This window comes from Aotus nancymaae, unplaced genomic scaffold (assembly GCF_030222135.1).
Source record: "Aotus nancymaae isolate 86718 unplaced genomic scaffold, 86718_ANA_hifiasm-v0.15.2.pri h1tg000049l, whole genome shotgun sequence".
Lineage (NCBI taxonomy): Eukaryota > Metazoa > Chordata > Mammalia > Primates > Aotidae > Aotus > Aotus nancymaae.
Genome location: NW_026988463.1, coordinates 2,889,537 through 2,905,328, shown reverse-complemented (window position 1 = coordinate 2,905,328; position 15,792 = coordinate 2,889,537). Strand labels below are relative to the sequence as shown.

Here is a 15,792-nt window from a genome sequence, read left to right as displayed (position 1 = left end):
GGTGTTTTTTTGTTTTTTTTTTTTTTTGTGACAGAGTTATCACCCAGGCTGGAGTGCAGTGGCACAATCTTGGCACACTGCAACCTCCACCTCCCGGGTCCAAGGGATCCTCCTGCCTCAGCCTCCAAAGTAACTGGGATTACAGGCATCTGCCACCACACCTGGCTAATGTTTCTATCTTTAGTAGAGACAAGGTTTTGCCATGTTGCTCAGGCAGGTCTTGAGCTCCTGACCTCAGGTGATCCACCCACTTCAGCCTCCCAAAGTGCTGGGAGAACAGACGGGAGCCACCACACCCAGCCACACTTATAGTTTTAAAAGTTCTTTTAGCTGTGAGTACCTTTTTTTTTTTTTTTTGAGACGAAGCCTCGTTCTGTTGCCCAGACCTGAGTGCAGTGGTGCAATCTCGGCTCACTGCAACCTCCGCCTCCCTGGTTGAAGCAGTTCTCCTGCCTCAGCCTCCTGAGTAGCTAGGACTACAGGTGTGTGCCACCCTGCCCGGCTAATTTTTGTATTTTTAGTAGAGGGGGGTTTGACCATGTTGGCCAGATGGTCTCAATCTCTTGACCTCATGATCCACCCATCTCGGCCTCCCAAAGTACTGGAATTACAGGCGTCAGCCGCCGCATCTGACATTACCCCACATTTCTATGTGGGCCCAGGACGGACCCCTGGGTCCCCTGCCCTAGTGGAGGAGGCAGCGGGGTGGAATGCACTCACCCAGCCCCAGGATGGAGCGCTTCTTGGGCGGCAGGCTCAGCAGCGACAGGGTGCGCGGTCCCTCATCCTCCTCTCGGGCTGGCTTGCTCAGCACCAGCCCAGGAGTGGGCTCCGGCTCTAGCTCCTCGGGGCACTGCCACGGGCCTACCCCCTCCAGTGGCTCCTCCACTCTGCCTCCAGGGCCTTCAGGACCCTGGGGATCTCCCAAGCCCTCTGGCAGGGCCAGGCTGGGCAGCTTCTCCCTCTGACGCCGGGCCTCCAGGCCTTGCTCATCGGGCACGTGGCAGTGGCCCCGCATCACTGTGGCCCGCAGGCCCCGGGTGATAGCCCGGCCCCGGCAACCCAGCTCAGCGTGCTGGCGGCACTTCCAGTACACTTTGTCCCCCACGGCCTTCTCCTGCTTGTACAGGAAGGACTCCAGCACCAGGAGGCGGCCCCCGAATGGTGTCTTCAGGAACTCCAGGGACTGGGGGGCTGCCAGGGGAAGGGGAGGGCTGGGTTAGCTGACCTAGAGCAAAGCTCAAGGCCATAGGCGCAGACGAGAACCAGGGAGGGCGTGGGGGTCCAGAGTGTGGCAGGTGCCACCTCCTCCTCCTGCTCCCGAGCAAAAGCCTGACTCTGACTCTCAGCGCTGGTTATTTTGGAGGTGGTGGTGGATGTTTTTAGGGAGCTGAAGGAATTCTGCACATCACTGCAACTCCCATTTGGCCAGGCAGGGCCTGGTACCTGAGTGTGATCGTCGCACCAGCCTGGGACAGGCTCAGGATCGGAGAGCAGGAGGCTCAGCTGGGAGCAGGGCAGGATGCTATGATAGAAGGGGTGTGTGCAGGGCCTGCTGTGAGCACCGGGACCCACAGGGTGGCTGGGCAGGGGCAGCAGGTCTCGCCTCACCTGTGTCCAGCTTGCTGCACTTCTGTTCAGGCATCTGCGGGGCTGGCTGGACCACCCCTCCCTGCTCCTCAGCTGGCAGGATCTGCAAGGTCCTGGCAAGGGTGGTGGGGTCAGCCATCTCCAGGGAGAGGACACAGTGCACTTCCTGGGGGTTGCAGCCCACCCCATCCTCATCTTGGGTGGAGGCCGTGAGCAGGACCAGTTTGGAGAACTTCCTGGGGGCTGCCGGGACGACGTCTGTGCCTGGTTCTGGGGACGGCTCCTGGCCAGCCTTCAGGCTCTCGCCCTCCTGCTCGCTGGACTCAGGCAGGGGCATCCCGGGACCCAGGGCCTGTCCTTCAAGCTGTGCTCAGCCCCCAGCAGGTGGATTTCTCCTACTCCCAGGCAAGGAACCTGGAGTCCAGTGGTTCTGTCCTGAGGAAGGAAGCAAAATCCCGTCAGTGGAGGAAGCCCTTGGGCCGGGACTCTAGATACAGAGCTGGGAAGGAGATGGGGCAAATGGGACTGCCTCACTGCTCACTGGGACCAAGGCTGGCGTGGGGCCTAATGGAAACAGGGACCCTGGCTGGTCCTTCTGCTTCACCAGTTCCTCTCCTGGCAGCCTTGGGTATGTCGCCCCCATCCAACCCCACTTTCTTCATCTGGAAAATGTACACAATAAACAGCCCTCACAAGGGGCCATCAGAGTGACTAAGAGCTGATGGGCCTTCCCACGTGCTGAGCACAGACAAAGGGTTTCCACCTGCGTTTCCAGTCCCTGGTCCAGCCCCTGTTTTGACAGCAGGTCGTTCTTATGGACCCAGTTATAGATGAGGACATTAAGGCACAGACACCCATGATATAACTGAAGCTAAAAAGGGGTGACACTGAGCCCCATTTCTGCTCAGATGCCTGGGGACTTGGCAGGACCTTTTCAGAAACTGTGATTCACCAGGATGCTGGGCACCTATCTCAGGAGTGTGGGCCTGGCACACAGAGCCCTTTCCAGAGGACAGCACCACATCCTGGCCTAGGGGACAGAAACCCCTTTTTGGGCTCAGGCAGACCCGGCCTCCATCTTAGCCTGCAAGCCACAGGCCACCCCCACCTCGGGAGATGCCAGGGCCCCACCGTGGCAGCCACCTTGTGCCCGAGTTGTTGCTGTCGCTGCCTCGGCTGGTCAGGGACGGGGCTGAGGCAGCGTCTGGAGAATCACGAGGTCACTGCGGATTCCTGGGTTCTAGCGTAGAGAAGCAGAGAGGGCAGACAATGGGAAACCTGCGCAGGGCTGTGCGGGGGCCTGGGGGCAGTCAGCGGCAGTCACGGTGTTGGGGGACACTGAGTGTGAGCAGATGGTGGGGTCTTTGCCACCTCTCGGCCTGTAATCGAGACTGCACTCCCTGACGTTTTTAGCATCTTCACCCCCACCCCACGTGTTACAGCTCCAGTGCCCACTGGTCCCCCACTTTGCTCCAAAGTTCCCTGGCCTGGGAGCCCGGGCAGCTGCGAAGGCCCTGTCCCCAGGAAATCACAGGTACCGAGACGGCTGGCCCCACCACATCTCTCCCAGCCCCAGCCCAGCCCATTCTCCATGCTGTCCTTCCGAGCCTGCTCATCCCACCCCACAGGGTGACACGAAGTGCAGGGGACAGAGGGCCAACCGGGGATCAGCTGCAGCAAAGACTTTGCCAGTGCCTCCAGAGCAAAGCCACTCCAGGAAGGAAAGAGTTACGGCGGGAATCCCCGCCCCCAGTGCTGACTGGCCCTGGCGCAAGTCCCTCTGCCACAGCCCGCGCGGCTCCCACTCCGGGGATGAATGGGACTGGATGCGGCTGAACGGGGAAGGAAGAGGATAAGGGCAGGATAGAGCAGGACCAGATAAACGGGGATGAATGGGAATAAACGCTGATGGATGGACCATGGACGTGGCAGGTTCCTTGACCCTGTACCCTCCCGGCTCCCGCGAGGCCCCCGCCCTCTGGAGAAACTACCTGCTGTTCCGGGGCTGGCCAGGCCCCTAAGAGCTGCTGTGCTTACCGGCCGCCGTCCCTGCGGCCTCCCTCCTAGACAGGTCGCTTCTGACAGCGGCCTTCCAGACGACGCAGGCCGGCACAGCGACTTGCACACTGTCCATCCCGCCAGCCGGTCCTGCAGGACGCGGAAGTGCAGGCGGGCAGGGGCCTCGTCCCAGCGGTCAGAGTGGAAGTGGGGACTGAAGTGAGCTTAGCCTGACACTCCCAGGGAGCTGTACCCAAGTAAGGGAGGTGACAGGAGAGAGCCTGGTCCTCCTGGTGAACACTTCCCACTACTGTTTCAAGGGATTCCAAGACGCATGCGCTTCAACAGATCTGGAAAAAGTTCCAATACAAGAAAAGGCCCTGGCCACCGGCTTGTGGAAGGTTGATGACCTGTTCTCTTGCCCATTAAGGCTCGTGGGTGGCAGATGTTGACCCACCACCATTCTACCATTAAAGTCCATGGGCCCTTAGGCAACCAGGCTTGTCTCCACCTGCCTCAATCTGGATTGGTGGCGGGGGAGCTTGCGTGACCAACAGTGTGGAGGGAGGGGAGGGTACACGTCCGCACGCCTCACCGGCCAGAGCCCCAGACCTGCAGGGAAGGCAGCTGTAGGAGAGGCTACCTGCAGGGCACTGCCAGATTCAAGGGAGACCACCTTATACCCTCCAGCCCAGCAGCCTCTTAGCTGTGTGCAGACGTGAAGGAGCCCGGGGACCCCACAGAACCCTGATCACCAGCGAATTCCTATTATTTTAAGCGAGTAAGAGCCTGAGTTGTATGCTACACAACAGTAGCTGATACATTTGGCCAGTAAGTGACTCTACTGGGTTCCGGCTTTTTACTTTTGAGATAGGGTCTTGCTCTGTCACCCAGGCTAAATGCAGTGACACGATCTCGGCTCACTGCAACCTCCACCTCCTGGGTTTCAAGTGATTCTCCCGCCTCAGACTCCTGAGTACTGTAATTACAGGTACCCGCCAACATGCCCGGCTCATTTTTGTATTTTATGGTAGAGACAGGGTTTCACCATGTTGGCCAGCCTGATCTCAAACTCGTGACCTCAGGTGATCCACCTGCTTTGGCCTCCCAAAGTGCTGGGATTACAGGTGTGGGCCACTTCGCCCAGCCAGTTCTGGCTTTTTGATAAATGCAATACTATAAACAGTTATGAAATATCTGACATAAAAGCATTTGTGAGCTCCAGAGGACCATGCTACACAAACACCACATCCCCCGGACGGGTGCACACAAAGGGCCTGTATCAATGAGGCAAACAAAAATATGAAGTAGAAGGGACAGCAAAGGAGAATTATGCATTTTAAAACATCTGCACTGGGCAGCTGCAGTGTCTCACACCTGTAATCCCAGCACTTTGGGAGCCGAGGCGGGTGGATCACCTGAGGTCAGGAGTTTGAGACCAGCCTGACCAACATGATGAGACCCTGTCTCTACTAAAAATACAAAAATTGGGCCAGGAGCAGTGGCTCACACTTGTAATCCCAGCACTTTGGGAGGCCGAGGCGGGTGGATCATGAGGTGAAAAGATCGAGACCATCCTGGTCAACATGGTGAAACCCCGTCTCTACTAAAAATACAAAAAAATTAGCCGGACATGGTGGCGCATGCCTGTAGTCCCAGCTACCCAGGAGGCTGAGGAAGGAGAATTGCTTGAACCCGGGAGGCGGAGGTTGCGGTGAGCAGAGATCACGCCATTGCACTCCAGCCTGGGTAACAAGAGCGAGACTCCATCTCAAAAAAAAAAAAAAATACAAAAATTAGCTGGGCGTGGTGGTAGGCACCTGTAATCCCAGCTACTGGAGTGGCTGAGGCAGGAGAATCACTTGAACCCCGGAGGCGGAGGTTGCAATGAGCAGAGATTGCACCACTGCACTCCAGCCTGGGAGACAGAGCGAGACTCCATCTCAAAAATAAAAATAGGGCCGGGCGCGGTGGCTCAAGCCTGTAATCCCAGCACTTTGGGAGGCCGAGGCGGGTGGATCACGAGGTCAAGAGATCGAGACCATCCTGGTCAACATAGTGAAACCCCGTCTCTACTAATACAAAAAATTAGCTGGGCATGGTGGCGCATGCCTGTAATCCCAGCTACTCAGGAGGCTGAGGCAGGAGAATTGCCTGAACCCAGGAGGCGGAGGTTGCGGTGAGCCGAGATCGCGCCATTGCACTCCAGCCTGGGTATCAAGAGCGAAACTCCGTCTCAAAAAAAATAAAATAAAATAAAAAAAAATAAAAATAAAAATAAATAAAACAAACATGTGCAACATATGATGTGCCAGGCACAAGGGGACAAACACTGCCTGATTCCACTTGTACAAGGCCCCCAGGGCAGTCAAATCAAGGGGACAGAAGGGATAGAACATGAGGAGTGTTTCCTGGGGACAGAGTTGCAGTTGGGGGAGATGAAAAGGTTCTGGAGATGAACGGTGGTGACTGTAAACCAATGACCAGGAGACTTCAACATTGAGCTCAGTGAGAGCACCAGGTCACAGAGACCAAGGGTTGTATGGTGCAATTTACATGAAATGACCAATATGGTAAATTTTAGGTCATGTATATTTAACCACACACACACACACGCCATCTGTAACAAACTATACACAAAACACTCCATTTCCCTAACACCAGTGAATGAGGTTCTCTATGCAAGGTACATTTCCTAATAATGTTACCCATCCATGATTCAGAGGCATATGATTTTTATCTGATTCAAAATGTACCCATTTAGGATGGAGGTTTTTTTTTTTTTTTTTTTCGGGACAGTCTCACTCAGTCGCCAGACTGGAGTACAGTGGTGCGATCTCGGCTCACTGCAACCTCTGCCTTCGGGTTCAAGCAATTCTCCTGCCTCAGTCTCCTGAGTAGCTGGGACTACAGGTGCACACCACCACACCTGGCTAATTTTTGTATTTTTTAGTAGAGACAGGGTTTCGCCACATTGGCCAGGCTGGTCTCGAACTCCTGACCCCCTTATCTGCCCGCCTTGGCCTCCCAAAGTGCTGGGATTACAGGCGTGAGCCACTGTGCCCAGCCAGGATGGGATCTTTTAATTTTATTTTAGTGGCAGGATCTCACTATGGCCCAAACTGGAGTGTGGTGGTGCGATCTTGGCTCACTGCAGCCTCTTCCTCCCAGGCTCAAGCCATCCTCCCACCTCAGCCTTCAGAGTAGCTGGAACCACAGGCGCACACTACCACAACTGGCTAACTTTTGCATTCTTTGTAGAGACGGGGTTTCACCGTGTCCCTCAGCATTGTTCTTTAATTAAATTTTTTAAAAATCTTTGGTAGAGACAGGGTCTTGCTATGTTTCCAGGCTGGTCTTGAGCTCCTGGGCTCAAGCAATCTTCCCACTTCAGCCTCCCAAGCACAGGCTGGATGTCTCTGTAAGCTCCTCTCACCGTCTTCCCCATCCACGGAAAGTGAGCACCTGTCCCTCCTCTGGCTTTAGAAGAGTCTCCAGGCCAGGTGTGGTGGCTCAGACTTGTAATCCTAGCACTTTGGGAGGCTGAGGTAAGTGGATTACCTGAGGTCAGGAGTTCAAATTCAAGATCAGCCTGGCCAACATCATGAAACCCCTTCTCAAGCCTTCATCTGGGCGGCGGGGGGAGGGCAGCATCTCCAGCAGCCCCCATAGCAACACTCCTTCAGAGCTCTGGCACCTCTGCTGTTTTACTTCCACTGGGCTCATCAGGGTACTTAGGTTATTTTTTAAAGGACACAGGAGATCTGACACAAACTCCTCCCTCCCTCAACCACAACTTTGCCTGAGCAGCGCCCCACTTCCTTGTCACCTTGGCCACCTGCAGGCTGCCCCCCAGCTCTATGGACATCACCCTCCTCTGAGGACACTGTGCAGGTGGATCCAGCTTGGTTATCCCACCGTCAGGGTCTTCCTTGCACACACCTGCCCCGACCTGGGCCTGGCCTTCAGGGAAGGGAGTTCTCCACGTGAAGCGACACACCACAAAATGTGGTCTATTCAAACAGTGGGAGGTTACTCGGCAAAGTCAAAGAAATGAACTTCTGATACACATTACATGCAGACAGTCACAAAGACCAAGAGTCACGTGATTCAATTTACATGAAGTGTCCAGAATGGGCCAATCTATGGAGACAGAAAGCTGACTGATGGTTGTCTAGGGCTGGGAGGGACTGAGGCGTTGGAAGTGATGGCGGACGGGGGTGGGGTTCCTTTCTGGGATAATGAAAATGTTCTCAAACTGATGGTGGTGACGTTTGTACAGCTTTCTGAATATATTAAAAGCACTGAATTGTAGACTTCAGATGGGGAAGTTGTGTGGTATGTAAATTATATCTCAGCAAAGTTGTTGAAAAACAATCCCTGGCCGGACGTGGTGGCTCACGCCTGTAATCCCAGCACTTTGGGAGGCTGAGGTGGGCGGATCACAAGGTCAGGAGTTTGAGACCAGCCTGGCCAATACGGTGAAATTCCGTATCTACTAAAAAGACCAAAATTAGATGGGCGTGGTGGCACACACCTGTAGTCCCAGGTACTTCAGAGGCTGAGGCAGAAGAACTGCTTGGACCTGGGAGGTGGAGGTTGCAAGAAAAACAATCCTTGTCCGAATGACTCACATCCCAAGGGTTTTTGTGAAAAGCAGTTTTTTTGTTTTTGTTTAGAGAAAGAGTCTCACTGTCACCCAGGCTGGAGTGCAGTGGTGTGATCTCGGCTCACTGCAACCTCTGCCTCCCAGATTCAAGAGATTCTCAGGCCTCAGCCTCCTGAGTACCTGGGATTACAGGCACCCACAACCACACCCAGCTAATTTTTTTGTATTTTTAGTAGAGATGGGGTTTCACCATGTGGCCAGGCTGGTCTCAAACTCCTGTCCTCTAGTTACCTACTCACCTCCGGAACTGCCGGGATTACAGGCACTCTACTGAACAGCAGAAGCTTCTCATTCCTGGGTTTGGTTTACTCATGACAGGAGAGGGGTGGCGTGCATTATATGTTGTGACATTTTCCAAGTTCTCATATCATATTCTAAAAATATATAGAAACTATTTCAGAACCTTAAGATTGTAATACTAGTAAATCACCCCAATCTTGTCACTTAAATGCACAACTACTTCCACTGTTGCATCAATGCCTTTAAGACACTTTCTTTTCTACAGCACACACTACGTTCAATCATGTCTGCTACCATATCCCTCTTGAGTAGGAAGCCCCCACCCGAGGCCACCTGGAGTCTTTCTGGACCATTACATAATGCAGGACCACCGGTATGGGAAAGCGCAAATTTAAATCCTCAACAGCAATACTAGGGATGGCCACAAGATGGTGGTGTTGCTCCTGAAATGGTTCTATCTCCTTGGTAAAATTACATGGGTGGTAATGTTTTCAAACAGGAATTTAGGATGTTTCCATGTTGGAAAAAGCAATTCAAGAAGATTTCCAAACTTTTACATTTACAAAAAGTATTAATTAGAGTTGGGCACGGTGGTACGTGTCTGTAGTCTTAGCTGCTTGGGAGGCTGAAGCAGGAAGATGGCCTGAGCCTGGAGTTTGAAGCCGTCTTAGGCAACATCAAGAGACCCCATCTCAAGAAACAAAAAGCAAAACCAAATGAACAAATGTATACACGTACATAAGGTCAGAAAGCAAAACCCAGTCCACAAATTCAGTAAAGACCATCTCTTCTAAACAAGTTTTTTTCCCAAAAAAAAAAAAAAAAACCAAAATATTGCTTGGACAAGACATGGCCCTCAACCCACTGGTCTTTCCTCCTGTTTCCTCTCTATTCTGGTCATATTTGTTATTCATTGGTGAATTATATCTTACATATTTATAACTTAAAACACTTAACTAGAAAGTGATAGAGCAAAATGTTAAAAGTAGTAAGAATATTGATTTTTTCTCCTTGAATTTCTTGTTCTCAAAATGGTTTATCACGCATGAACCCTTTTACACTGGGAAAATACTAAACACGCTCAAGATAGGCTGCAAGTCCTCGTGCGGTAATTTAATGTTACGCAGGAGAAGGAAGAGTAATATCAAGTGGAACAAAGGAATCTGTTGGACAGTACAATCCCTATTGTGGGGGCTGGGTGTGATGGCTCACGCCTGTAATCCTAGGACTTTGGCAGGATGAGGCAGGAGGATCTCTTGAGGCCAGGAGTTTGAGACCAACCTGGGCAACATTGTAAGACCCCGTCTCTACAAAGTCTGTCGTGGTGGCAGGTGCCTGTGGTCCAGCTACTCAGGAGGCCAAGGTGGGAGGATTACTTGAGCCAGGGAGGCTAAGGCTGCAGTGACCTGTGATGGTGCCACTACAATACAGCCTGGGTGACGGCAAGACCCTGTCTCAAAAAACAAAAATTTATATATAAAGAAATCAAATAGAAAAGCATGTATCTGTATCAGGTTATAGTTTTCATGAAACTTCTTTATTTTTTTTTTTTTTAAATGGAGTCTCACTCTGTTGCCCGGTTTGGAGTGCCGTGGCGTGATCTCAGTTCACTGCAACTTCTGCCTCCCAGGTTCAAGCAATTCTCCTGCCTCAGCCTCTTGAGTAGCTAGGACTACAGGCACGAGCCACCACACCCAGCTAATTTTTGTATTTTTAGTAGAGATGGAGTGTGACCATGTTGGCCAGGCTGGTCTCGAAACTCCTGACCTCTGGTGATCTGCCCACCTTGGCCTCCCAAAGTGCTGGGATTACAGGTGTAAGCCACCGCACCTGACCCATGAAGCTTTTATTTCAGTTATTTCTATGTATCATTCTAGTCTATATAAGAATTACCTGGGGCTTTTGATAAAAATGTAGATTCTTGGATTTTACATCTAAAATTCTAGCTGAGGTTCTAGAGAGGGATTCAAGAAGAATCCAAGGCCAGGTGTGGTGGCTCACGCCTGTAATCCCAGCATTTTGGGGAGGCCAAAGTGGGTGGATCACCTGAGGTCAGGAGTTCAAGACCAGCCTGTCCAACGTGGTGAAATCCCATCTCTACTAAAAAAATACACAAATTAGCTGGGCATGGTGGCAGGGACCTGGAATCCCAACTACTCTGGAGTCTGAGGCAAGGACAATGATTGAAGAACCCGGGAGGCGGAGGGTGCAGTGAGCCAAGATCAAGCCATTGCACTCCAACCTGGGCAACAGAGCGAGACTCCATCTCAGGGAAAGAAAAAAAAAAAAAAGATGATTCCAGATTTTGGTGGGGGGAGGGTAGAGGATCAGGGGAAGGAGGAGGCCAAAGAAGAGGGAGGGACAAAAATCTAGAATTTTAACAAATGCTCCTGATACTGACAGACTATGAAGTGGGCTTTGAGAAACGCTAGAATAGATGCCCTTGAGAAACAGAAGACTGCAGCTGGGTGACAACCCAAGAACCACCTGAGATGTGCTTTGTGCTGGGCACTACAACGCCGCAAGGATTTTATCTAAATCATTTCCTTTCATCTTTGCTATCACACAGGTTTCCTCATTAATGTGTTACATAAAATCATTAAAGCCCGGGCTTGGAGGCTCACACCTGTAATCCCAGCACTTTGGGAGACTGAGGTGGGTGCATCACCTGAGGTCAGGCGTTTGAGACCAGCCTGGCCAACATGCAGAAACCCATCTCTACTAAAAACACAAAAATAGCTGGGCACGGTGGCGGGTGCCTATAATCCCAGCTACTCAAGAATTTGAGGCAAGAGAATAACTTGAACCTGGGAGGCGGAGGTTGCAGTGAGCTGAGATTGCACCACTGCACAACAGCCTGGGCAACAAGAATTCACTCCAGAAAAAAAAAAAAAAAAAAAAAAAAAAAAGCCAGCTGCAGTGTCTCACACCTGTAATCCCAGCACTTTGGGAGCCGAGGCGGGTGGATCACCTGAGGTCAGGAGTTTGAGACCAGCCTGACCAACATGATGAGACCCTGTCTCTACTAAAAATACAAAAATTGGGCCAGGAGCAGTGGCTCACACTTGTAATCCCAGCACTTTGGGAGGCCGAGGCAGGTGGATCATGAGGTGAAAAGATCGAGACCATCCTGGTCAACATGGTGAAACCCCGTCTCTACTAAAAATACAAAAAAATTAGCCGGACATGGTGGCGCATGCCTGTAGTCCCAGCTACCCAGGAGGCTGAGGAAGGAGAATTGCTTGAACCCGGGAGGCGGAGGTTGCGGTGAGCAGAGATCACGCCATTGCACTCCAGCCTGGGTAACAAGAGCGAAACTCCATCTCAAAAAAAAAAAAAATAATACAAAAATTAGCTGGGCGTGGTGGTAGGCACCTGTAATCCCAGCTACTGGAGTGGCTGAGGCAGGAGAATCACTTGAACCCCGGAGGCGGAGGTTGCAATGAGCAGAGATTGCACCACTGCACTCCAGCCTGGGAGACAGAGCGAGACTCCATCTCAAAAATAAAAATAAATAAAACAAACATGTGCAACATATGATGTGCCAGGCACAAGGGGACAAACACTGCCTGATTCCACTTGTACAAGGCCCCCAGGGCAGTCAAATCAAGGGGACAGAAGGGATAGAACATGAGGAGTGTTTCCTGGGGACAGAGTTGCAGTTGGGGGAGATGAAAAGGTTCTGGAGATGAACGGTGGTGACTAAACCAATGACCAGGAGACTTCAACACTGAGCTCAGTGAGAGCACCAGGTCACAGAGACCAAGGGTTGTATGGTGCAATTTACATGAAATGACCAATATGGTAAATTTTAGGTCATGTATATTTAACCACACACACACACACACACACACACCATCTGTAACAAACTATACACAAAACACTCCATTTCCCTAACACCAGTGAATGAGGTTCTCTATGCAAGGTACATTTCCTAATAACGTTACCCCTCCATGATTCAGAGGCATATGATTTTTATCTGATTCAAAATGTACCCATTTAGGATGAAGGTTTTTTTTTTTTTTTTTTCGGGACAGTCTCACTCAGTCGCCAGACTGGAGTACAGTGGTGCGATCTCGGCTCACTGCAACCTCTGCCTTCGGGTTCAAGCAATTCTCCTGCCTCAGTCTCCTGAGTAGCTGGGACTACAGGTGCACACCACCACACCTGGCTAATTTTTGTATTTTTTAGTAGAGACAGGGTTTCGCCACATTGGCCAGGCTGGTCTCGAACTCCTGACCCCCTTATCTGCCCGCCTTGGCCTCCCAAAGTGCTGGGATTACAGGCGTGAGCCACTGTGCCCAGCCAGGATGGGATCTTTTAATTTTATTTTAGTGGCAGGATCTCACTATGGCCCAAACTGGAGTGTGGTGGTGCGATCTTGGCTCACTGCAGCCTCTTCCTCCCAGGCTCAAGCCATCCTCCCACCTCAGCCTTCAGAGTAGCTGGAACCACAGGCGCACACTACCACAACTGGCTAACTTTTGCATTCTTTGTAGAGACGGGGTTTCACCGTGTCCCTCAGCATTGTTCTTTAATTAAATTTTTTAAAAATCTTTGGTAGAGACAGGGTCTTGCTATGTTTCCAGGCTGGTCTTGAGCTCCTGGGCTCAAGCAATCTTCCCACTTCAGCCTCCCAAGCACAGGCTGGATGTCTCTGTAAGCTCCTCTCACCGTCTTCCCCATCCACGGAAAGTGAGCACCTGTCCCTCCTCTGGCTTTAGAAGAGTCTCCAGGCCAGGTGTGGTGGCTCAGACTTGTAATCCTAGCACTTTGGGAGGCTGAGGTAAGTGGATTACCTGAGGTCAGGAGTTCAAATTCAAGATCAGCCTGGCCAACATCATGAAACCCCTTCCCAAGCCTTCATCTGGGCGGCGGGGGGAGGGCAGCATCTCCAGCAGCCCCCATAGCAACACTCCTTCAGAGCTCTGGCACCTCTGCTGTTTTACTTCCACTGGGCTCATCAGGGTACTTAGGTTATTTTTTAAAGGACACAGGAGATCTGACACAAACTCCTCCCTCCCTCAACCACAACTTTGCCTGAGCAGCACCCCACTTCCTTGTCACCTTGGCCACCTGCAGGCTGCCCCCCAGCTCTATGGACATCACCCTCCTCTGAGGACACTGTGCAGGTGGATCCAGCTTGGTTATCCCACCGTCAGGGTCTTCCTTGCACACACCTGCCCCGACCTGGGCCTGGCCTTCAGGGAAGGGAGTTCTCCACGTGAAGCGACACACCACAAAATGTGGTCTATTCAAACAGTGGGAGGTTACTCGGCAAAGTCAAAGAAATGAACTTCTGATACACATTACATGCAGACAGTCACAAAGACCAAGAGTCACGTGATTCAATTTACATGAAGTGTCCAGAATGGGCCAATCTATGGAGACAGAAAGCTGACTGATGGTTGTCTAGGGCTGGGAGGGACTGAGGCGTTGGAAGTGATGGCGGACGGGGGTGGGGTTCCTTTCTGGGATAATGAAAATGTTCTCAAACTGATGGTGGTGACGTTTGTACAGCTTTCTGAATATATTAAAAGCACTGAATTGTAGACTTCAGATGGGGAAGTTGTGTGGTATGTAAATTATATCTCAGCAAAGTTGTTGAAAAACAATCCCTGGCCGGACGTGGTGGCTCACGCCTGTAATCCCAGCACTTTGGGAGGCTGAGGTGGGCGGATCACAAGGTCAGGAGTTTGAGACCAGCCTGGCCAATACGGTGAAATTCCGTATCTACTAAAAAGACCAAAATTAGATGGGCGTGGTGGCACACACCTGTAGTCCCAGGTACTTCAGAGGCTGAGGCAGAAGAACTGCTTGGACCTGGGAGGTGGAGGTTGCAAGAAAAACAATCCTTGTCCGAATGACTCACATCCCAAGGGTTTTTGTGAAAAGCAGTTTTTTTGTTTTTGTTTAGAGAAAGAGTCTCACTGTCACCCAGGCTGGAGTGCAGTGGTGTGATCTTGGCTCACTGCAACCTCTGCCTCCCAGATTCAAGAGATTCTCAGGCCTCAGCCTCCTGAGTACCTGGGATTACAGGCACCCACAACCACACCCAGCTAATTTTTTTGTATTTTTAGTAGAGATGGGGTTTCACCATGTGGCCAGGCTGGTCTCAAACTCCTGTCCTCTAGTTACCTACCCACCTCTGGAACTGCCGGGATTACAGGCACTCTACTGAACAGCAGAAGCTTCTCATTCCTGGGTTTGGTTTACTCATGACAGGAGAGGGGTGGCGTGCATTATATGTTGTGACATTTCCCAAGTTCTCATATCATATTCTAAAAATATATAGAAACTATTTCAGAACCTTAAGATTGTAATACTAGTAAATCACCCCAATCTTGTCACTTAAATGCACAACTACTTCCACTGTTGCATCAATGCCTTTAAGACACTTTCTTTTCTACAGCACACACTACGTTCAATCATGTCTGCTACCATATCCCTCTTGAGTAGGAAGCCCCCACCCGAGGCCACCTGGAGTCTTTCTGGACCATTACATAATGCAGGACCACCGGTATGGGAAAGCGCAAATTTAAATCCTCAACAGCAATACTAGGGATGGCCACAAGATGGTGGTGTTGCTCCTGAAATGGTTCTATCTCCTTGGTAAAATTACACGGGTGGTAATGTTTTCAAACAGGAATTTGGGATGTTTCCATGTTGGAAAAAACAATTCAAGAAGATTTCCAAACTTTTACATTTACAAAAAGTATTAATTAGAGTTGGGCACGGTGGTGCATGTCTGTAGTCTTAGCTGCTTGGGAGGCTGAAGCAGGAAGATGGCCTGAGCCTGGAGTTTGAAGCCGTCTTAGGCAACATCAAGAGACCCCATCTCAAGAAACAAAAAGCAAAACCAAATGAACAAATGTATACACGTACATAAGGTCAGAAAGCAAAACCCAGTCCACAAATTCAGTAAAGATCATCTCTTCTAAACAAGTTTTTTTCCCCAAAAAAAAAAAACACCAAAATATTGCTTGGACAAGACATGGCCCTCAATCCACTGGTCTTTCCTCCTGTTTCCTCTCTATTCTGGTCATATTTGTTATTCATTGGTGAATTATATCTTACATGTTTATAACTTAAAACACTTAACTAGAAAGTGATAGAGCAAAATGTTAAAAGTAGTAAGAATATTGATTTTTTTCTCCTTGAATTTCTTGTTCTCAAAATGGTTTATCACGCATGAACCCTTTTACACTGGGAAAATACTAAACACGCTCAAGATAGGCTGCAAGTCCTCGTGCGGTAATTTAATGTTACGCAGGAGAAGGAAGAGTAATATCAAG

At 50.7% G+C, this 15,792-nt stretch overlaps 1 protein-coding gene across 1 annotated transcript in view; it reads right to left on the bottom strand.

Annotated features, from left to right (window-relative positions):
* The window catches only part of FLYWCH1 (FLYWCH-type zinc finger 1), a 54,315-nt gene that overhangs the window by 21,188 nt on the left and 17,335 nt on the right, over positions 1-15,792 (bottom strand). The window contains exons 3-5 of the mRNA XM_064362359.1: positions 2,734-2,830; positions 1,612-2,025; positions 721-1,194 (exon numbers count right to left, since the gene is read on the bottom strand). Of these exons, the coding sequence (XP_064218429.1) occupies positions 721-1,194; positions 1,612-1,927 (790 nt within the window). The 5' untranslated portion in view covers positions 1,928-2,025; positions 2,734-2,830. The remainder of the gene's footprint in view (positions 1-720; positions 1,195-1,611; positions 2,026-2,733; positions 2,831-15,792) is intronic.